The sequence below is a fragment of the Theropithecus gelada genome, chromosome 10 (assembly GCF_003255815.1).
Source record: "Theropithecus gelada isolate Dixy chromosome 10, Tgel_1.0, whole genome shotgun sequence".
Classification (NCBI taxonomy): Eukaryota; Metazoa; Chordata; class Mammalia; order Primates; family Cercopithecidae; genus Theropithecus; species Theropithecus gelada.
In genome coordinates this window covers 66,853,316-66,875,351 of record NC_037678.1, presented here as the reverse complement: position 1 = coordinate 66,875,351, position 22,036 = coordinate 66,853,316, and the positions used below count along the sequence as shown (strand labels likewise).

The 22,036-nt window shown below is 44.8% G+C and overlaps 1 protein-coding gene across 1 annotated transcript in view; it reads left to right on the top strand.

Moving 5' to 3' along the window:
* Positions 1-22,036, top strand: part of PHF20 (PHD finger protein 20) — a 185,535-nt gene that overhangs the window by 16,902 nt on the left and 146,597 nt on the right. The window contains exon 2 of the mRNA XM_025398902.1: positions 18,746-18,860. Coding sequence (XP_025254687.1) covers positions 18,778-18,860 — 83 coding nt within the window. The 5' untranslated portion in view covers positions 18,746-18,777. The remainder of the gene's footprint in view (positions 1-18,745; positions 18,861-22,036) is intronic.

Below are 22,036 nucleotides of genomic sequence, written 5' to 3'. Positions count from 1 at the left end.
TTTTTTTTTTTTTTTTTTTTTTTTTTTTTTTTTTTGAGACGGAGTCTGGCTCTGTCGCCCGGGCTGGAGTGCAGTGGCCGGATCTCAGCTCACTGCAAGCTCCGCCCCCCGGGTTTACGCCATTCTCCTGCCTCAGCCTCCCAAGTAGCTGGGACTACAGGCGCCCGCCGCCTCGCCCGGCTAGTTTTTTGTATTTTTTAGTAGAGACGGGGTTTCACCGTGTTCGCCAGGATGGTCTCGATCTCCTGTATTTTTATTTTTACTTTTTGAGAGAGAGTTTTGCTCTGTCTCCCTGGCTGGAGTGCAGTGGTGCAGTCTCTGCTCACTGCAACCTCTGCCTGGGTTCAAGTGATTCTCCTGCCTCAGCCTCCCTAGTAGCTGGGATTACAGGTGCTTGCCATCATACCCAGCTAATTTTTGTATTTTTAGTAGAGACAGGGTTTCATCATTTTGGCCAGGCTGGTCTCGAACTCCTGGCCTTAAGTGATCCACCTGCCTTGGCCTCCCAAAGTGCTGGGATTACAGGTGTGAGCTACCTAGCGCAGCTCCATATTTTTATTTTTTGTAGAGATGAGATCTCACTATGTTGCCCAGGCTGGCTTCAAACTCCTGGCCTCACTCAAATGATCCTCTCACCTTGGCCTTCCAAAGTACTGGGATTACAGGTGTGAGCCATTGCACCTGGCCTCTTTTCTGTTTTTATTTCCATTTTGCCAGTGAGAAGGCTGAGGTTATCTCTTTTTTTTTTTTTTTTTTTCTTGAGACAGAGTCTTGCTCTGTCGCCCAGGCTGGAGTGCAGTGGCCGGATCTCAGCTCACTGCAAGCTCCGCCTCCCGGGTTTACGCCATTCTCCTGCCTCAGCCTCCCGAGTAGCTGGGACTACAGGCGCCCGCCACCTCGCCCGGCTAGGTTTTTGTATTTTTTAGTAGAGACGGGGTTTCGCCGTGTTAGCCAGGATGGTCTCAATCTCCTGACCTCGTGATCTGCCCGTCTCGGCCTCCCAAAGTGCTGGGATTACAGGCTTGAGCCACCGCGCCCGGCCTCTTTTCTTTTTTTTTTTTTTTTTTTTTGAGATGTAGTCTCTCTCTGTTGCCCAGGTTAGAGTGCAATGGCACAATCTCAGCTCACTGCCACCTCCACCTCCCGTGTTGAAGCCTTTCTCCTGCCTCAGCCTCCTGAGTAGCTGGGATTACCAGTGCACACCACCACGCCTGGCTAATTTTTGTATTTTTACTAGAGGTGGGGTTTTGCCATTTTGGCCAGGGTGTTCTTGAATTGACCTCAGGTGATCTACCCACCTCGGCCTCCCAAAGTGCTGGGATTACTAGTGTGAGCCGCCGCGCCTGGCCAGGTTATATCATTTAATAAGCATTTGACCACCATATTAAGGGCACTGCTTGTTAGATGCTGGGGATGCCTATGAGGAGTTCATTGCCTTCTGAGAGAAATCTACTTAGATAGGCAGTTTCAGTGCAGAGTGATGAATGCTGTGACCCATAGGGTAAGTTAGGTTGCCATGAGAGAATGCAGGTGTGAGGGAAGTCCTTCAGGGAGGTGCCAATGGCTAAGCCTGGTCATGAAGGACCAGGAAGAGAAAGCAGCTTATTTGGCTGGGTGCAGTGGCTCATGCCTGTAATCCCAGCACTTTGGGAGGCGGAGGCGGGTAGATCACCTGAGGTCAGGAGTTCGAGACCACCCTGGCCAACATGGTGAAACCCCGTCACTAGTAAAAATATAAAAATTAGCCAGGTATGGTGGTGCGCTCCTGTAATCCAAGCTACTCAGGAGGCTGAGGCGGGAGAATCGCTTGAACCTGGGAGACAGAAGTTGCAGTGAGCCAAGATCGTGCCATTGCACTGCAGCCTGGGTGACAGTGTAAGACTGTCAAAAAAAAAAAAAAAAAAAAAAAAAAAAAAAGCAGCTTGTTTATACAAAGGCCCTGGAGGTCGGAACTGCAGGGAGTTTGGATGTGGCAGGAGTATGGGTAGTAAGAACAGTAATAACCTTTTTTTCTTTTTCTTTTTCGTGTTTTTTTTTTTTTGGTGACACAGTCTCACTCTGTCGCCCAGGCTGGAGTGCAGTGGTGGGATCTCGGCTCACTGCAACCTCCACCTGCCGGGTTCAAGCAATTCTGCTGCAGCCAACTGAGCAGCTAGAACTACAGGCATGCACCAACATGCCCGGCTAATTTTTTGTGTTTTTAGTTGAGACAGGGTTTCACCATGTTGGCTAGGCTGGTCTCGAACTCCTGACCTCATGAACCACCCACCTCTGCCTCCCAAAGTGGTGAGATTACAGGCATGAGCCACGGCGCCCAGCATCCCCCAACTTTTTTTTTTTTTAATATATGCACAGTTTTGCTCTTGTTGCCCAGTCTGAAGTGCAGTGGATCGATCTCAGCTCACTGCAAACTCCGCCTCCTGGGTTCAGGCAATTCTCCTGCCTCAGCCTCCTGAGTAGCTGGGATTACAGGCATCTGCCACCATGCTTAGCTAATTTTTTGTGTGTTTAGTAGAGATGGGTTTTCATCACATTGGCCAGGCTGGTCTCAAATTCCTGACCTCAGATGATCCGCCCGCCTCTGCCTCCCAAAATGCTAGAATTACAGGTTTAAGCCACCATGCCCAGCAAGAACAGTAATAACCTTGCAAGCTTATTGTGTGCCAGGCTCTGCTAAATAACTTTTTTTTTTTTTTTTTTTGACGGAGTCTCGCTCTGTCATCCTGGCTGGACTGCAATGGTGTAATCCCGGCTCACTGCAACCTCTGCCTTTCAGGTTCAAGCGATTCTCCTTCCTCAGCCTCCCCTGTAGGTGGGATTACAGGTGCATGCCACCACGCCTGGCTAATTTTTGTATTTTTAGTAAAGGCGGGATTTCATCATGTTGACAAGGCTGATCTCAAACTTTTGACCTCAGGTGATCAGCCTGCCTTGGCCTCCCAAAGTACTGGGATTACAGGTGTGAGCCCCCAGGCCTGGCCTGTACTAAGTAACTTTTATCTTCACAACACCTGTATGATGGTTTGAAGTGGGTGCTAATGATATCCTCATTTTACAGATGGGGAAGCTCAGAGAGGACATGACTTGTGCAAGTTTATCTGGAAAGTGGTGGGGCTGGGGTCCAAACTCAGGCACTCTTATTTCAGAGTTCTGGCTCATAACCAGTGTGTCCCACAGCCTGTCTGCTAAAGCTTGCCTGCTTCTGTCCTTTTAAGCTCCCATCTTTAGAGTTTCTTTTGGCTTGGTTATAATGGCTAACTCACTAACGGCCCGAATGCTGCACTGAGTACCTTGATTATGGTTCTGTAGGGGAGCCACTGAACTGTTTTTTTTGTTTTTTGTTTTTGTTTTTTTTTTGAGATGAAGCCTTGCTCTGTTGCCCAGGCTGGACTGCAGTGGCGTGATCTCGGCTCACTGCAACTCTGCCTCCTGGGTTTGAGTGATTCTTCTGCCTCGGTCTCCTGAGTAGCTGGAATTACAGGCATGGGCCACCATGCCTGGCTAATTTTTGTAATTTTTTTTTTTTTTTGAGATGGAGTCTCGCTCTGTCACCCAGGCTGGAGTGCAGTGGCCGGATCTCAGCTCACTGCAGGCTCAGCCTCCCTGGTTTACGCCATTCTCCTGCCTCAGCCTCCCGAGTAGCTGGGACTATAGGCGCCCGCCACCTCGCCCGGCTAGCTTTTTTTTTTTTTTTTTTTGAGACAGAGTCTCGTTCTGTGGCCCAGGCTGGAGTGCAGTGGCCGGATCTCAGCTCACTGCAAGCTCCGCCTCCCGGGTTCAAGTCATTCTCCTGCATCAGCCTCCCGAGTAGCTGGGACTACAGGCGCCCGCCACCTCGCCCGGCTAGCTTTTTTTTTTTGTATTTTTTAGTAGAGATGGTGTTTCACCATGTTAGCCAGGATGGTCTCGATCTCCTGACCTCGTGATCCGCCCGTCTCGGCCTCCCAAAGTGCTGGGATTACAGGCTTGAGCCACCATGCCCAACTAATTTTTGTATTTTTAGTAGAGGTTAGGTTTCACCATGTTGGCCAGGCTGGTGTTGAACTCCTGACCTTGAGATCCACCTGCCTTGGCGTCCCAAAGTGCTGGGATTGCAGGCGTGAGCCACCGTGCCTGGCCTGAACTGTTTTAAAATAGAAGTCTTAAGATCAGACTTAGATTTTAGAAATATCACTGTAGTAGCAGTGATGAAGATTAGCAGCAGTGTAGTTAACTGGAGTCAGCCTTACCTCGGTTCAATTCCTTGTCCCAATACCTGGCTAGCTTTGGTATTTGGGAAACTTACTTTGTGAACCTGAGTTTTCTCATCCGTAAAATGGGAATAATGCTCATTACAAACCTAAGAGGTAGACACTAAATGGGCTGATATAGTTATATATATATCAGAATAGTATATATATCTTAGTATATACATACATATCTTAGAGTAGTATATATCTTAGAATAGTATGTATATATGTGTGTGTGTGTGTGTGTGTGTATATATATCTTAGAATAGTATTTGTCATAAAATAACCACTGAGAAGATGTCATCTCATGAGACAGTATTGATTTGGATCTGGGGAAGGTGTAGCTGGCGGCTTGGAGCTCTGTCAAGAGCTGTTGGAGTAATCAAGATTAGAACTGATGCAGGGCTGATACTGGGCATCTACTTGGCAATGGGCGAGACTTAGAAGCAGGTCCAACAAAATGGTGTCCAAGTGTGAGAGGGAGAAGGAGGTAAGGGAAGTGCCCATGTTTCTAGTTTGGCACACTTGCCAATCTTAAGGCCTTAAACTTTGATGGGGACAAAAGGAGAAGGAACTTGTAAGGGTAAGATGATTAGCTCAGTGAAATTGAGTAATATGCCAAAGGTCATACAACAGATACATTTTAGGGCCAACCCTGGCCCAGGCCCTTTCCATTGCTACTGGGAAAATCCACTGATTTAATCAACTCATTCTCAGTAGTTTGGAATGAGTAAACTCAACTCATGTTTGCTGTCTCTTTGCATTTTAATTATGGAAGGAAATGCTTGACTCTTGGAGAAAACATTTCAAGTACCTGGGAAGACAGTGGGGAAGTTTTGAGGCCTATTTCTTTCTTCACTCTTTTATTTTGAGACAGAGTCTTGCTCTGTCGCTGAGCTGGAGTGCAGTGGCTCGATCTTGGCTCACTGCAACCTCCATCTCCTGGGCTCAAGCAATTCTCCTGCCTCAGCCTCTTGAGTAACTGGGATTACAGGCACATGCCACCATGCCTGGCTAATTTTTTGTATTTTTAGTACAGATGGGGTTTCACCATGTTGGCCAGACTGGTTTCAAACTACTGAACTCTGGTGATCTGCCCTCCTCGACCTCCCAAAGTGCTGGGATTACAGGCGTGAGCCATCGTGCCTGGCGTCTTCCCTCTTTTCATTCTTGCCTTCCCTTCCTTCCTTCCTTTATTTTTCTTCCTCCTTACCTCTTCTGCCTTTCCTCCCTCCTTCCCTACCTTGTCAAGTAAAAGGAACTAATTCCCTTTCTTCTAGTGTGACGTGGGAAGAGGTCCTACTTGAACCAATTTGTCACTTCCCTAGGACTAAAGATGTGCTCTTTATGCACTTTAATATATTGGATACTGTGTGTTAATTTTTAATAATATTGACTATAATTCTTTGTGTCTGATGTCTTTTTTGCTAGTATATCACCATTGCCATCACCAGTACCATTTAGAGTTTGCTGTGCTAAGCACTTGACATCCGTTAGCTCACTTATTCTTCACAACGCTAGGAAATTGGGGCCGTTGATCCCATTTGATATCTGGGCAAACATGCCCAGTGATTTTTCTTGTTGTTTCTCAGCTAACCATGACTGGAGCCACCATTGATCAAAATGTGAGTCTAAAACCTGTCTGTGCACCCATCCCTAGGCACTCCCTGGCCTTCCTCCAAGGCAGAACTTTGGCAGAAAGTCCTCTTGAAGGCTTCTTCCTGGGAGACCCAGGTATCACTGGACCGGCTAAAATTGTTTATGTTTTCCTGGGACAGCAGCAGGGGCTGCGGGAAGTCTCAACCTTCTAGGCTCTGGCTGTGTATGGGAAAAGCTCGTTTCTGCCGGAGGCTCTTTGCCTCTAGTAGTTCCCTTTGCTTAGAAGTCACTTTCCTTAGATCATCACATGGCTGTCTCCTTCTTGTCACCTAGGTCTCTGCTTAGACCTCAGTTCCTCGCAGAGTCCTTTTCTTTCTTTTTCTTTACTTCTTTTCTTTCTTTTTTTTTTAGACAGAGTCTTGGTTTGTCACCCAGACTGGAGTGTGGTGGCACGATCTTGGCTCACTGTAACCTCCACCTCCTGGGTTCAAGTAATTCTCCTGCCTCAGCCTCCTGAGTATCTGGGACTACAGGCGCCTGCCACCGTGCCTGGCTAATTTTTGTAATTTTAGTAGAGATGGGGTTTCACCATATTGGCTAGGCTGGTCTCGAACTCCTGACCTCAGGTGATCCGCCCGCCTCGGCCTCCCAAAGTGCTGGGATTACAGGTGTGAGCCACTGCACCCATCTTCGGAGAGTCCTTTCTAACAGCCGTATCTAAAATAGTCCTTTCCATGCTGCTGGTTCACATTATTTTGTTGTTTTTCCCGCAATTACTTATCTCTGTCAGAAATGATCTTTATATGCTCGCGTAGTGCAGTGGCTCATGCCTGTAATCCCAGCACTTTGGGAGGCCAAGGTGGGCGGATCACCGGAGATCAGGAGTTCGAGACCAGCTTGGGTAACATGGTGAAACCCTGTCTCTAGTAAAAATACAAAGATTAGCCGGGCATGGTGGCGCACGCCTGTAATCCCAGCTACTGGGGAGGCTGAGGCAGGAGGATTGCTTGAACCTGGGAGGCGGAGGTTGCAGAGAGCCGAGATCACACGTTGCACTCCAGGCTGGGCGACAAGAGCTGGACTCTGTCTCAAAAAAAAAAAAAAAAAAAAAAAAAGGCCAGGCGTGGTGGCTCACACCTGTAATCCCAGCACTTTGAGAGGCTGAGGTGGGTGGATCACCTGAGGTCGGGAGTTCGGGACCAGCCTGACCATCATGGAGAAACTCTGTCTCTTCTAAAAATACAAAAATTAGCCGGGCGTGGTGGCGCATGCCTGTAATCCCAGCTACCAGGAGGCTGAGGCAGGAGAATTGCTTGAACCCGGGAAGTGGAGGTTGCAGTGAGCCAAGATTGCGCCACTGCACTCCAGCCTGGGCAGCAAGAGCGAAACTCTGCCTAAAAAAAGAAAAAAAAAAAATGACCATTATGTATGTGCTTATCTTGTTTCTTAGCTGCCTTCCTCACTAGAGAACGGGGTCTGGGGTGCCTTGTCCTCCCATTATCTATCTCCAGTACCTGGCACACAGCAGGCACTCAATGAATATTTCTTGAATGAAGGGGGCATAAAGATTTAAGCTGGTCTTTCACCTGAAGTGTCCCTCAATTTAAAGTGGTTGTATTGAGTTAAAAGGCACTGTCACCCTTTAATGGAGGTTGAATCCAAGCCTTGTGATAAGCACCATTAGATTATCCCAAAGCCTGTTCTATAGTTTCTGGTGATTGGCATTTTATTCCTTGAGAGTCCCAGAGATTTTTTTCCTCGAAAGTCCCAGAGTTTATTTCCCTCTACCCATGTCCCAGAGCTGATTCACTGAAAGGTCTTGTTCCATACCCATCTATCACTTTTAATTCTTTGTTGTTCCTCTTTTCCTTGAGCACAAAGGGATTGCTGAGGGCAAGACTTCCAGTTACCATAGCGACAGTACTCTTTTGCCTCTCCCAAAATAAAACCCAGAGTCTTTGTCAGTACATTAACTGTAAATGTGATATGAATTCAGAAAATGTGGGCGTGGTGGCTCACGCCTGTAATGTCAGCACTTTGGGAGGCTGAGGTGGGCGAATCACCTGAGGTTGTGAGTTTGAGACCAGCCTGGCCAACATGGCAATATCCTGTCTCCACTAAAAATACAAAAATTAGCTGGACGTGGTGGTGCACTCCTGTAATCCCAGCTACTTGGGAACGCTGAGGCAGGAGAATTGCTTGAACCCAGGAGGAGGAGGTTGCAGTGAGCTGAGATCACACCATTGCACTCCAGTCTGGGGACAGAGTGAGACTCCGTCTTAGAAAAAAGAAAAATCTACTACCATTTATTGAGTACCTACTTTATTTATTTATTTATGTATTTATTTATTTATTTTTGAGACAAATCTCACTCTGATGCCTGGGCTGGAGTGCAGTGGCACCATCTTGGCTCACTGCAACCTTCATCTCTGGGTTCAAGCAATTATTCTGCCTCACCCTCGAGTAGCTGGGATTATAGGTGTGTGCCATGACGTCTGGCTAATTTTTGTATTTTTTTTAGTAGAGACAGGGTTTCACCACATTGGCCAGGCTGGTCTCGAATTCCTGACCTCAAGTGATCTGCCCACTTTGCCCTTCCAAAGTGCTGGGATTACAGGTGTAAGCCACTGCACCCAGCTGACTACCTAGTTTGTGTTAGACATTTTAATAGGGGTTTTGCAGACCTTTCTCATTTAATTCTCGTAACACCCATGATAGGGGCCACTATCCCCATATCATAAGTGAAGAAACAGAGTTCAACAATGTACCTTGTAAATAAACTTGGGGTAAGAATCTGAATTCAGGAGCTACTGGGCTGAGGTTCGGATGCTAGCTTAGCTCCTTACTATATTAGTATCCTTAACTTTCTTTTTCCTCATTTTTTTTTTTTTTTTTTTGTTGAGACGGAGTCTCGCTCTGTCTCCCGGGCTGGAGTTGCAGTGGCCGGATCTCAGCTCACTGCAAGCTCCGCCTCCCGGGTTCATGCCATTCTCCTGCCTCAGCCTCCCGAGTAGCTGGGACTACAGGCGCCGCCACCTCGCCCGGCTAGTTTTTTTTTTTTGTATTTTTTAGTAGAGACGGGGTTTCACCTTGTTAGCCAGGATGGTCTCGATCTCCTGACCTCGTGATCCACCCGTCTCGGCCTCCCAAAGTGCTGGGATTACAGGCTTGAGCCACCGCGCCCGGCCTTTTTCCTCATTTTTATAATGGGGATTAATATAGTACTTCTGTGATTTTTGTAAGGATTAAATTAGTTAATATATGTAAGGTTAGTTATTATAATTTTTTTTTTTTTTTTGAGACAGAGTCTCACTGTGTTGCCCGGGTGGAGTGTAGTCGTGTGATCTCAGCTCACTGCAACCTCCACCTCTCGGGTTCAAGCGATTGTTCTGCCTCAGCCTCCTAAGTAGCTGGGATTACAGGCGCACACCACCATGCCCAGCTAATTTTTGTATTTTTTAGTAGAGATGGGTTTCACTATGTTTACCTGGATGGTCTCGATCTCTTGACCTCATGATCTGCCCGCCTTGGCCTCCCAAAGTGCTGGAATTGCAGGCGTGAGCCACCATGTCCGGACTATAAATTTTTTTTTTTATGTGGGTCTCGTTAGTTTGCATAAGGGTATTTTATATCTACTCTGTTTTTGTAAGGTTAGTTTACATCTTTATCATAGTAGTAGCTTAATAGCATTCTTTATTTAATTTATTAGATATCTGTTGAGTTTATAATGTAGTACTACTGTATTGAATTTTGATTAAATATTCTCTTGTTTTTTAATGGATGAACTACATCCAGCTTCCCCAGAATCTTATGTAAAGAGCTATTGGTTTTTCTCATTTTCACAAATGATTTATTTTTATCCTGGACTGTATTCTTCAGCTTGAAATGGCTGAATGAGTCTAAGAGTATAAGCAGTTCCACAGCTTGTTCTTTGTTCTTTGCTTCTAGATTGAGGTATAAAAAGATGGCCATGGTCAGGACCCCAGGAGGTGTTCTAGTGTACCTGTTTCCCCGCATCTGGACCAGTGTTAGGTTTTGTCTTTTCTAAAAAATTAAGTATTTCTGCTTGTTATATAATGGTGTGATAATTCTGACACAACATTTGAAAAGCACCCAGTTGCTTTATCTTCCTGTATTCAAGTTATGTTTATATCTAAAGACATGAATATAAGCATCGCAACGACTTTGGTCAGAGAAAGAGGAAGGACCTTTGAGAAGCAGTTTTTCTACTTCTGTAGACATCCTGTTACTTTTGATAAGAGGAAATTCTGCCTCAGAGGACCTTGAAATTTGCTAGCACCTCTGCATGTCAGTTTCCTCCCTGTAACTTAATTTTACTTCTATACCATGGTAACATTACATTAGTCCCAATTATGTCATCTGGCAGTTGTGAAGATCCAGTAAATAGTAAAATGGTGTAAGAATTAAGTTCTTGCATTTAAAAAATTTGCAGTTTTTTTTCTTTTTGTGTTTTTTGTAGAGATGAGATTTCACCAAGTTGCCCAGGCTGGTCTTGAACTCGTAGACTCAAGCTATCTGCCCCTTGGCCTCCCAAAATGCTGGGATTACAGGCATGAGCCTGTACTCAGCCTCCCAAACTGCTGGGATTATAGGCGTGAGCCAGTGTACCTAGTGAAAAATTTGCTTATTTAAATAACATTTAAAAAACGGGCTAGGCGTGGTGGTTTATGCCTGTAATCCCAGCACTTTGGGAGGCCAAGGTGGGTGGATCATTTGAGGTCAGGAGTTCAAGACCAGCCTGGCCAACATGGTGAAACCCTATCTCTACTAAAAATACAAAAAGTAGCGGGGCAGTAGTGGCTTATGTCTGTAATCGTAGCTACTCAGGAGGCTGAGGCAGGAGAATTGCTTGAGCCTAGGAGGCGAAGGTTACAGTGAGCTGAGATCGCGCCACTGCATTCCAGTCTGGGTGACAGTGAGACCCTATCTCAAAAAAAAAGAAAAATGAAGAAACATAAAGAAGCAACCCTACCACCAGAATAAAATAAAATCATACCATCTAGGTAATTCCTGCTGACAATTACTTCTTTGGTAGTTTTTTTTTTTTTTTTTTTTTTTCAGATGGAATCTTGCTCTGTCACCCAGACTGGAGTGCAGTGGCATGATGTCAGCTCACTGCAGCCTCCACCTCCTGGGTTCAAGTGATTCTCCTGCCTCAGCCTCCTGAGTAGCTGGGATTACAGGCATGTGCCACCACACCAGGCTAATTTTTGTATTTTTAGAAGAGATGGGGTTTCACCGTGTTGCCCTGGCTGGTCTTGAACACCTGACCTCAGGTGATCCACCTGCCTCGGTCTCTCAAAGTGCTGGGATTACAGGTGTGAGCCACCGCACTTGGCCTTTTTTTTTTTTTTTTTTTTTTTTGAGACAGGTCTGGCTGTTTTGCCCCGGCTAGAGTGCTGTGGTACAATCTCCGCTCACTGCGACCTCTTCCTCCTGGGCTCAAACCATCCTCCTACCTTAGCCTCCCAAGTAGTTGGGACTACAGACACGTACTACCATGCCTGGCTAATTTTTTTGTATTTTTTGTAGAGATGGGATTTCACCATGTTGTCCAGGCTGATCTTGAACTCCTGAGCTCAAGCAATCCACCTACCATATCCTCCCAAAGTGCTGGGATTACAGGCGTGAGCCAGTGTGCCTGGCCCATTTTCCTTTTAATAGCTGTAGTGGCATGATGTAGCTTATTGCAGCCTCAAACTCCTGGGCTCAAGCAATCCTCCCACCTCAGCCTCCTGAGTGGCTGAGACACAGTCCTCTTTTGATGTATGTTTTGGTTGCAGAAATTTCAAAGCTCTATTGATTATTGTTATGGATAATCTGATAGGCTTTGAGGGTATGTCTTCATTATGAGTTACTGGCCATGGGATTGTTGGGCAGAGATTATGTTTTTGTAAGTGGTGCCAAATTGCCTCTAGAAAGCTTTTCTAGTTAATGCTTTGGATAGAAGCATTTGAGCATGGTCTCTTCTCCTCATCCCTGTTAACACTACCTTTAAATTTTTGCCAATTTGAGAAGTGAAATTTTGTTATTTTAATTTGCATTTCCTTTAATTTAGGGTGATGTTATATGTATATATTATCACGTGTTCATTAGACCTTTGTATCTGTACTCGACCTCCAAATATGCCATTTCTTACAGTTTGCGCATTTGTTTTGTTTTGTTTTTTTGAGACGGAGTCTCACTCTTGTGGCCCAGGCTGGAGGGCAATGGTGCAATCTCTGCTCACCGCAACCTCCGCCTCCCGGGTTCAAGCAATTCTCCTGCTTCAGCCTCCCTAGTAGCTGGGATTACAGGTGTGTGCCACCACGCCTGGCTAATTTTATATTTTTAGTAGAGACGGGGTTTCTCCATGTTGGTCAGGCTGGTCCTGAACTCCCGACCTCAGGTGATCCACCCGCCTTGGCCTCCCAAAGTGCTGGGATTACAGGTGTGAGCCATCGCACCTGGCCCACTTTGCACATTTTAAAGTAAGTTGTGACCAGGCACGGTGGCTCACGCCTGTAATCCGAGCACTTTGGGAGGCCGAGGCGGGTGGATCACCTATGGTCGGGAGTTCAAGACCAGCCTGACCAACATGGAGAAACCCTGTCTCTATTAAAAATGCAAAATTAGCCGGGCGTGGTGGCACACACCTGTAATCCCAGCTACTTGGGAGGCTGAGGCAGGAGAATCGCTTGAACCCAGTAGGCGGAGGTTGCAGTGAGCTGAGATCATGCCATTGCACTCCAGCCTGGGCGACAGAGCAAGTCTCTGTCTCAAAAAAAAAAAAAAAGAGTAAGTTGTTTGAACTTTTTTGTCCTTGGTTTGTACGCACTCTTTGTTAATAATGGAAGTTAGCTCTTTGTCATACGAGTTGCAGTTATTTTCTTCCAGTTTGTCATTTGTGGAAGTGCCCTTTAAACTGTGCTGCACAGTGTGCATTTAAAGCTTTCATTATCGTTGATGCAGGGGACACTGATCGAATACTGTATTTAAGGAAATAAACTAGGCCCTGTGTCTCCTGTGTAGCAGTGAGTTCCCATTGTAGGGAAATTTGAATGTAAAGGAGTAATTTGAAATCCTGCCAAGGTCTTTTAAAATGGAATCCTATGTGAATACAGATTGCATGAGTTTTTAAAATTCTCTCCATGTCCATATTGAACATGTTCCCTTTTTCTCTTTTTCTGGAAGCTGGTGATTTTTGGAAGAAAAAGCTAAGGCCCTGAAGAGAAGTTAAAAGCTACAGAATCTTAGTCCTATTGCATCTTCAGAAAAATCATGTTAGAAACTAAATGAAGGAAGTAAAAATGTACTACTTATGTAATTTTTTTGAAATTCCTGCTTCTCTATTGAACTCTTTTTTATTCTTTAGTAGATGTTGTCAATTTAAATAGATACTTTCAGATGATTTCCCCTCTGCCCCTCCCTTCACCCTTTGCTAGAACTCATTCATGCCTTCTTAGTGTTTGAGTTTGTCTTGCTGGGTGGACTAGAGCTGGGACTGAGTTGGATTCCTAATTTTCAGCATTTCCAGCATAGTGACTTACTGATAATACTCGTTGGTGGTTTGTTGGGTGAATTAATGTGAATTTAAAAACAAACTCTGCCACCTCAGAGGGGTGAAGGGGAAATTGGTAATGGGATGGGAAAGCCAGATTAGTTTTCTGTTCTGTGTGATACCAGAGAGTGAAACTTCAAACACATGGGTCAGAGTTACAATGAAACAGGTTTTAGTTCATAAATAGCAGGAATTCTGAGGATTCAGCCTGAAGAGGAATTGGTTTTATTGAGATTTTGGGAATAATTTGCTCATCTTCATTCATTCACTGCCTCCCTCCCTCCTACATTTTAATGGAAGGCCTCCTGGGGTGCCTGGGGGACAGTAATGTGGTAGAAACAATTAATTCAGAAGTCAGGCCAACCTGGACTTTTGTTCTGGGGCCTGTCACTTAGCACTTGAACTTTAACCAAGTTACTTTAAACCGAATTTCCTCATTTGTGCTAACATAGTTATTTACAGCTACTAACTGTGTAGTTCTTACTTTGTGCCGGTCCTGAGCTCTTTAAATGGATTATATATTTTAATCCTCACATCCACTGCTTGGAGATAGATATTATTATTATCACCATCCCTATTTTACAGAGAGGAAAATAATTTACACAAATTCATTCAGCTAATAAGGGGTTAAATAATTTATATAAATTCATTCAGTTAATGATTTTATTAACTGAATGATTTTATTAACTGGGGATTCAAGGCCAAGCATTTAACCCCATTACATTAAATTCCATTACTTTGGTAAAAGAAGACTGTTAGCCTACACAGCCTGACAAATAATAGCTCAGTGAGTATTAAGTTTCATCCTGCCTTTCTTGTTGGGCATCACCTTTTTATATAATCTGGGAGGGGAAATTAATAATCAGAATATTGCTTGGTATGAATTAAGTCAGAGAACAAGATAATTTGACGTGGTATTTCAGGCAAGCCAAAATGAAGACCTTTCTTCTGATTGGATTATACCTGTATGTCAGTTTTTTTTTTTTTTTTTTTTGAGACAGTCTTGCTCTGTCACCCAGGCAGGAGTGCAGTGACATGATCTCGGTTCACTGAAACCCCCACCTCCTGGGTTCAAGCAATTCTCATGCCTCAGCCTCCTGAGTATCTGGGATTACAGGCATGCACCACCACGCCTGGCTAATTTTTGTAATTTTAATAGAGACAGGATTTTACCATGTTGGCCAGGCTGGTCTGGCTGGTCTGGAACTCCTGACCCCGAGTGATCAGCCGCCTCGGCCTCCCAAAGTTCTGGCGTGAGCTACCATGCCCGGCCATGTGTATGTCAGATTTGATATCTCATTTTCTTAGGGAATGTTTGGTAAAGGCTGTCAAACCTCTGACACTTCTTTCCTAGGGTCCAAATAGTTAGAACCTCTTGCCAACACAGCTTTTCAGCTTAAGTTTCAACTTCCTTAATTACAGCTGTCAACCATTTCTGCCTTGGTTTGCTTTGCTTTATGTGTTTCCCAATATCAGCCCTTCGGAATTTGTTTTTGTTTTTGTTTTTTTTGTTTGTTTGTTTTTTAGACGGAGTCTTACTCTGTTGCCAGGCTGGAATGCAGTGGCGCGATCTCGGCTCACTGCAACCTCTGCCTCCCAGGTTCAAGCGATTATTTTGCCTCAGCCTCCTGAGTAGCTGGGACTATAGGGACGTGCCACCACGCCCAGCTAAATTTTGCATTTTTAGTAGAGACAGGGTTTCACCATGTGAGCTAGGATTGTCTCGATCTCTTGACCTTGTGATCCTCCCTCCTCGGCCTCCCAAAGTTCTGGGATTACAGGCATGAGTCACTGTGCCCGGCCTGGAATGGGTTGTTTAATAGATAGCTTATTGTCCTTCACATGTATAATCCCTCACATTATGCACTTATGAAAAATTTTCATTGTGAAAAACTAAAATTTAGGAAATTAAGAAAAAAGGAACAATCACCAATAACCTATAACTTATTTTTTTCTTCTGGTCTTTACAAAAAGAATCAGTGGCTGGGTACCATGGCTTATGTCTCTAATTCCAGCACTTTGGGAGGCCGAGTCAGGAGGATCACTTGAACCTGGGAGTTTGAGACTAGCCCAGACAAACATAACAAGACCGTGTCTCTACCAAAGAACAAATTAGCTGGGTGTGGTGGCTTGCACCTGTAGTCCCAGGTGCTTGGGAGGCTGAGTAGGCAGGATCACATGAGCCGAGGAAGTCGAGGCTACAGTGATCCAGGTTTGTGCCACTGTAGACCAGCCTGAGTGACAGAGTGAGCAAGACCTTGTCTCCAAAAAAAAAAAAAAAAAAAAAAATTAATGAGTTTCTTTTTTCTTTTTTTTTTTCCTTTTTTTTTGAGACACAGTTTCACTCTTGTTGCCCAGGCTGGAGTTTAATGGCGTGATCTTGGCTCACTGGAACCTCCACCTCCTGGGTTCAAGTGATTCTCCTGCCTCAGCCTCCCGAGTAGCTGGAATTACTGGCATGCACCACCACACCTGGCTAATTTTGTATTTTTAGTGGAGGCAGGATTTCTCCATGTTGGTTAGGCTGGTCTCAAACTCCTGACCTCAGGTGATCCAGCAGCCTCAGCCTCCCAAAGTTCTGGGATTATAGGAATGAGCCACCACCCCTGGCCCTTTTTTTTTTTTTTTTTTTAAAGAGACAGGTTCTTGCTCTGTCACTCAGGCTGGAGTACAATGGCAGAATCATAGCTCACTGCAGTCTTGACCTTCTGGGCTCAAGCGATCCTCCTGCCTCAGCCTTTTCGGTAGCTGGGATTATAAGCCTAAGCCACCTCATCTGGCTGTGTATGAGTTGTAATGTGAGCTCCATGTGGTACAATTTTACATCCCGCCTTTTTATGTAATATATTGCAAGCAAATCTTCATAAAATATGCTGCTATTACACGTTAGATATGAGTATCGCTTCTGTTATTTTTTTCCATATTCATTTATTGCAAAGAAAATGTTCCTGGTAGGAGGCAGGCATTGCTGTGGCAGTGCTCTGGCATTGCTTGGGCAGTGTGGGCTGTCAAAAGCCAATGTATCGGGCTGGATGCAGTGGCTTGTGCCTGTAATCCTGTAATCCCAGTACTTTGGGAGGCCCAGGCAGGAGGATTGCTTGACCCAGGAGTTTGAGACTAGCCTGGGTAACGTAGATGCTGTCTCTGCAAAAAAAACAAAAAACAAAAAACAAAACCTGGGTGTGCTGATGCATGCTTTTGATTCCAGCTACTCGAGAGGCTGAGGCAAGAGTATCGCATGAGCCCAGGAGTTTGAGGCTATAGTGAGCTATGATAGCGCCACTGCATTCCAGCCTGGACAACAGAATGAGACCCTGTCTAAAAAAATTTTTAAAAAGTCCAGAGTTTAGTGGGAGGAAGGAGTTAGGCTGGAGTTAGTCTGCTGTAGAGAGGTGGTCTGTTCAAGTGCCCTTAGAGCTCAGAGTGGCTGCATGTCCATCAGAACCACCACTAGCTCCTCTGATAGCATTCAGGACTCTGCAGATTAGTAGATTAATTACCTCAGTGATGCCAAGAAGTGTTCTTCTTTTTTTTTTTTTCTTTTTCGAGACGGAGTCTTGCTCTGTTACCTAGGCTGGGGTACAGTGGTGTGATCTCAGCTCACTCCAACCTCTGCCTCCCGGGTTCAAGCTATTCTCCTGCCTCAGCCTCCCACTGCACCCGGCTAATTTTGTATTTTTAGTAGAGATGGGGTTTCACTATGTTGGCCAGGCTGGTCTCGAACTCCTGACCCCGTGATCTGCCCGCCTCGGGCTCCCAAAGTGTTGGGATTACAGGCTTGAACCACCACACCTGGCCAGAAATGTTCTTTTATGGGGGCCACTTTTCTTGTAAATAGCCTAATCCAGTACACCGTTTTTCCCCTCAAAAGGAAATTGGCTTTACTGTTTGGTTCTCTGATCATAAATATACATTTTATTCTTTAGAGCACAAGTACACAAGACAGGATTGAGAAAGGAGAGATTCAAATTGTGGCTTCAGATTCAAAGGCAATTAAAGGAATTAAACGATAATATTTTGTACTGTTTAATTGTTTTATGATAAAGAAAATCTGGGTAAAACTTATAGGAAAATACAAATGATCAGAAGGGACTCAAGAAGTAGGAAATATAGCTGGGCATGGTGGCAGGTGCCTGTAATCCCAGCTATTTGGGAGGCTGAGGCAGGAGAATCACTTAAACCCGAGAAGTGGAGGTTGCAGTGAGCCGAAATCGTGCCATTGCACTCTAGCCTGGGCGACAAGAGCGAGACTCCTTCTCAAAAAAACAAACCAACAAACAAAAAAAGAAGTGGAAATATGCATAGATCAAAGAAAGTATAAACAATTCCGGGCACAGTGGCTCATGCCTGTAATACCATCACTTTGGGAGGCTTATGTGGGTGGATCACTTGAGGTCAGGTGTTTGAGACCAGCCTGGCCAACATGGTGAAACCCCATCTCTGCTAAAAATACAAAAATAAGCTGGGCGGGGTGGCGTGCACCTGTAGTCCCAGCTACTCAGGAAGCCAAGGCTCCAGAATTGGTTGAACCTGGGAGGCAGAGGATGCAGTGAGCCACCACATGGCGCCACCACATTCAGCCTGGGTGACAGAGTATGACTCTGTCTCAAAAAAAAAAAAAAAAAAAAAAAGAAAAGAAAATATAAACGGACCTTGTACAGCCTTCCAAAAGGAGGACCAAGTATTAGTATCTCAGCTTTTGTTTGCTTCCTTTGTTTTTAATTTTTTTGTTTTTAAGAGGCGAAGGTTTGCTGTGTTTCCCAGGCTGGTCTCGAACTCCCGGGCTCAAAGAAACAACCTGGCTCTGCCTTGCAAGTAGCTGGGACTATAGGCATACATTACTGTGACTGGCGTTTGTTTGCTTCTTTTGTAACTCTTAAATTTCATTGCAATTACAGTTTGCAGTTATTTTATTCATCAGCTTACTGGCTAAATTTTTGTGTTTCCCTGGTAGACTGAAGGGTTCTTAAGGGCAGGAACTGTGTCTCTTTTGGTCTTGACTGTTTCTTAAATAGTCACTGAGCAAATATTTGTTGAATAATGCATCAGCAGATGACTGAATTTAACTGCGAAAGCAGTTGTTTTTTTGTAGTTCTAAGGGGTGGCCCTTGTAGGTGAGTCTTTGGTAAGCAGTGTTGAGGGAGGGTCTTCTCAGTTCCAGAAACTACAGGAAGCTGCACGATGGAGGAGTAGGAACCAGTGGAAGGCACACCTGTGTTAGAATGAGGGCACCAACAGGGTTTCATGGAGCTTTGTGTTTTGAATAATGCCTGTTTGTTTTTTATGTGTAGTGAATGATGCTACACTCTGGGCAGACTTTGCCTAAGTTTCATAAATATTTAATTGGCTTTTTCAGGAGAATAAAGGCAGCCCCGTTGATGACTGAAAATGACAAAGCATCCACCTAACAGACGAGGAATCAGCTTTGAAGTGGGAGCCCAGTTGGAAGCCCGGGACCGTTTAAAAAACTGGTACTTTTACATTTTTCTGTTAATTAAAGCCCTTCAGTAAAGGATTTTTGCCAGCACTGATAGAGTGGTAGCTTAGGCTTTTTTTGTGGTGTTTTTCTACTCCCTGACTCTTGGAAGATGGGAGGAAACTTCAGTCTTTTCTCTTTGGTGTAGGGATCCTGGTGTCAGGGTGACTGTCCTGTAATCTCCTGTTCATATTTGTTTCCCCCTTTTGCCTGTTCATCTGAAAGAGTTCTGGGAAAAAGAAGCATGAATGGCCACAGGGAAGGGAAGGGTTAATAGTGGCAGCTCTCTTGCTCTTGGCTGCCTGTCTGAAAAAAGAGGAGAGAAAGATCAGGGATGGAATAGTGAAGAAAAAGGGGTTTGATTGGAGCAGCTCATGTGTTGTGAATACCCCATCCTGTTTCTGGGCATGATGACTATGTTGAAATAGAGTCATCACATAAGGGCACACTGTCAGGGTGATTAGGTTCAGAAGCTGAGGCGTTATAGTCCCAACTGTGTCATTGACTTGTGACCTCTGGCTGGTAATTAGCTGCTTTGTGCATTGGCTTATCTATAAATGTGGGTATTGGTAATATTGACCTCATAGGGTTATTCTGAGAATCAAATGATGGAATATTTAGGGAAAGACCTTATAGACTGTGAAGTGATTGTTGTGGTTGAGGGCATCCTAGAATTTGGTCTTTTGTTGGTGCTCAATGTGAGGGGTGTTTTCAGAACCTACACCTCTCTAAGGGGTTTTTTTTTTTTTTTTTTGAGACGGAGTCTCACTCTGTCACCAGGCAGATCTTGGTTCACTGCAACCTCTGCCTCTCAGGTTCAAGCATTTCTCATGCTTATGCCTGCCGAGTAGCTGGTATTGCAGATGTGTGCCATCATGCCTTGCTGGTTCCTTTTTGAGTTAAAGAAGGAAGAGTTTAACCCTTTTTGAGATTCTTTCAAAATAGATTGACCAGCTCTTCAGGTGTAGGAAGATAAGACAGGAGAAGAGAGGAATGGAAGCAGTTGGTGCAGAAAACTGTCTTTGCTATGAGAATTAGGTACACTTGGCCGGGCATGGTGGCTCACGCCTGTAATCTCAGCACTTTGGGAGGCTGAGGTGGGCGAATCATGAGGTCAGGAGTTTAAGACCAGCCTGGCCAACATAGTGAAACCCTATCTTTACTAAAAATATAAAAATTAGCCGGGCATGGTGGCGTACGCATGTAGTCCTAGCTACTTGGGAGGCTGAAGCAGGAGAATCACTTGAACCTGGGAGGTGGAGGCTGCAGTGCGCCAAGATCACGCCACTGCACTCTAGCCTAGGTGACTGAGCGAGACTCCATCTCGAAAAAAAGAAAAAATAATTTTTTTTATTATTGAAAGTGTAGTTAGGTACACTTTTAACGCAGTTGTTTTTGGGTTATTTTTTTTTTTGTTCGAGACAAGAGTCTTGCTCTTTCATTCAGGCTGGAGTGCAGTGGTGTGATCTCGGCTCACTGCAGCCTTCGCCTCCTGGGTTCAAGCAATTCTCCTGCCTCTGCTTCCTGAGTAGCTGAGATTACAGGTGCGCACCACGACGCTCGGCCAATTTTTTGTATTTTTAGTAAAGACAGGGTTTCACCATGTTGGCCAGGCTGGTCTCCAACTCCTAATCTCAGATGATTTGCCCACCTTGGCCTCCCAAAGTGCTGGGATTACAGGTGTGAGCCACCAAGCCTGGCCTGTTTTTGGGCTGTTTGTATTATCTATAATTAGTTCCTTTTTTGGTTTTAGTGTATATATATGTGTGTGTGTATATATATTATATACTGTGTGTATGTATATATTATGTAAGTAGTATCATACAGCTTGCTTTTTTTCTGTGTCTTTGTTTTTTATATTCAGTATATTTTTGTGATTTACCCATACTTAACTCCGCACCCACCCCCCGACCCCTGAGATAGGGTCTTACTCTATTGCTCAAGCTGGAGTGTAATGGCACAATCATAGTTCACTGTGGCCTCAAACTCCTGGGCTCAAGTGATCCTCCTGCCTTAGCCCTCCATGTAGCTGGGACTACCTCTTAACTTATGTATAGAGTTTTATTGTATGAATATACCACGGTTTGTTTAGTCCCTTACTAATGGGCATTTGTTTATTTGTTTGTTTGTTTGTTTGTTTATTTATTTATGATGGAATCTAGCTCTGTCACCCAGGCTGGAGTGTGGTGGCACAGTCTTGGTTCATTGCAACATCCACCTCCTGGGTTCAAGCAATTCTCCTGCCTCAGCCTCCCGAGTAGCTGAGATTACAGGTGCCCACCACCTTGCCTGGCTAATTTATGTATTTTTAGTAGAGATGGGGTTTCACCATATTAGCCAGACTGGTCTCAAATTTGTGACCTCAGGTGATCCACCCACTTTGGCTTCCCAAAGTGCTGGGATTACAGGAGTGAGCCACTGCTCCTGGACCGTTTACTTATTTTTTATTTTTATTGTATTTTTTTTAATTTTAAATGGATGCTTAAATTCCAGTTTTTCACCTGAGACACAGTGCTGCTGTGAATGTCTCTTTGTGCACATACACAGACTTTTACTTGGGCAGTGGCTTTTGACCACAACCTACAGTAAGAAATGTATTTTAAATCCAGTTTGGTACTCACCCATATGTACATAAAAATTTATTTTAATTTTGTTTTTATTATTATTTTTTGAAACGGTGTTGAGACAGCATCTCACTTTGTTGCCCAGGCTGTAGTGCAGAGGTGTGATCTTCGCTCACCGCAACCTCCGCTTCCCAGGTTCAAGTGATTCTTGTGCCTCAGCCTCCTGAGTATGTGGGATTACAGGTGTGTGCCACCATGCCTATTTTTTTTTTTAATTTTTAGTAGAGCCAGGGTTTCACCATGTTGGCCAAGGCTGGTCTTGAACTCCCGACCTCAGGCGATCCGCCCAACTCGGCCTCCCAAAGTGCTGGGACCACAGGCCAGAGCCACTGCGCCTGGCCTATTTTTATTTTTATTTATTTATTTATTTATTTATTTATTTTTTGAGACGGAGTCTTGCTCTGTGCCCCAGGCTGGAGTGCAGTGGCGCGATCTCGGCTCACTGCAAGCTCCGCCCCCCCGGGTTCACGCCATTCTCCTGCCTCAGCCTCCCGAGTAGCTGGGACTACAGGCGCCCACCACCTCGCCCGGCTAATTTTCTTGTATT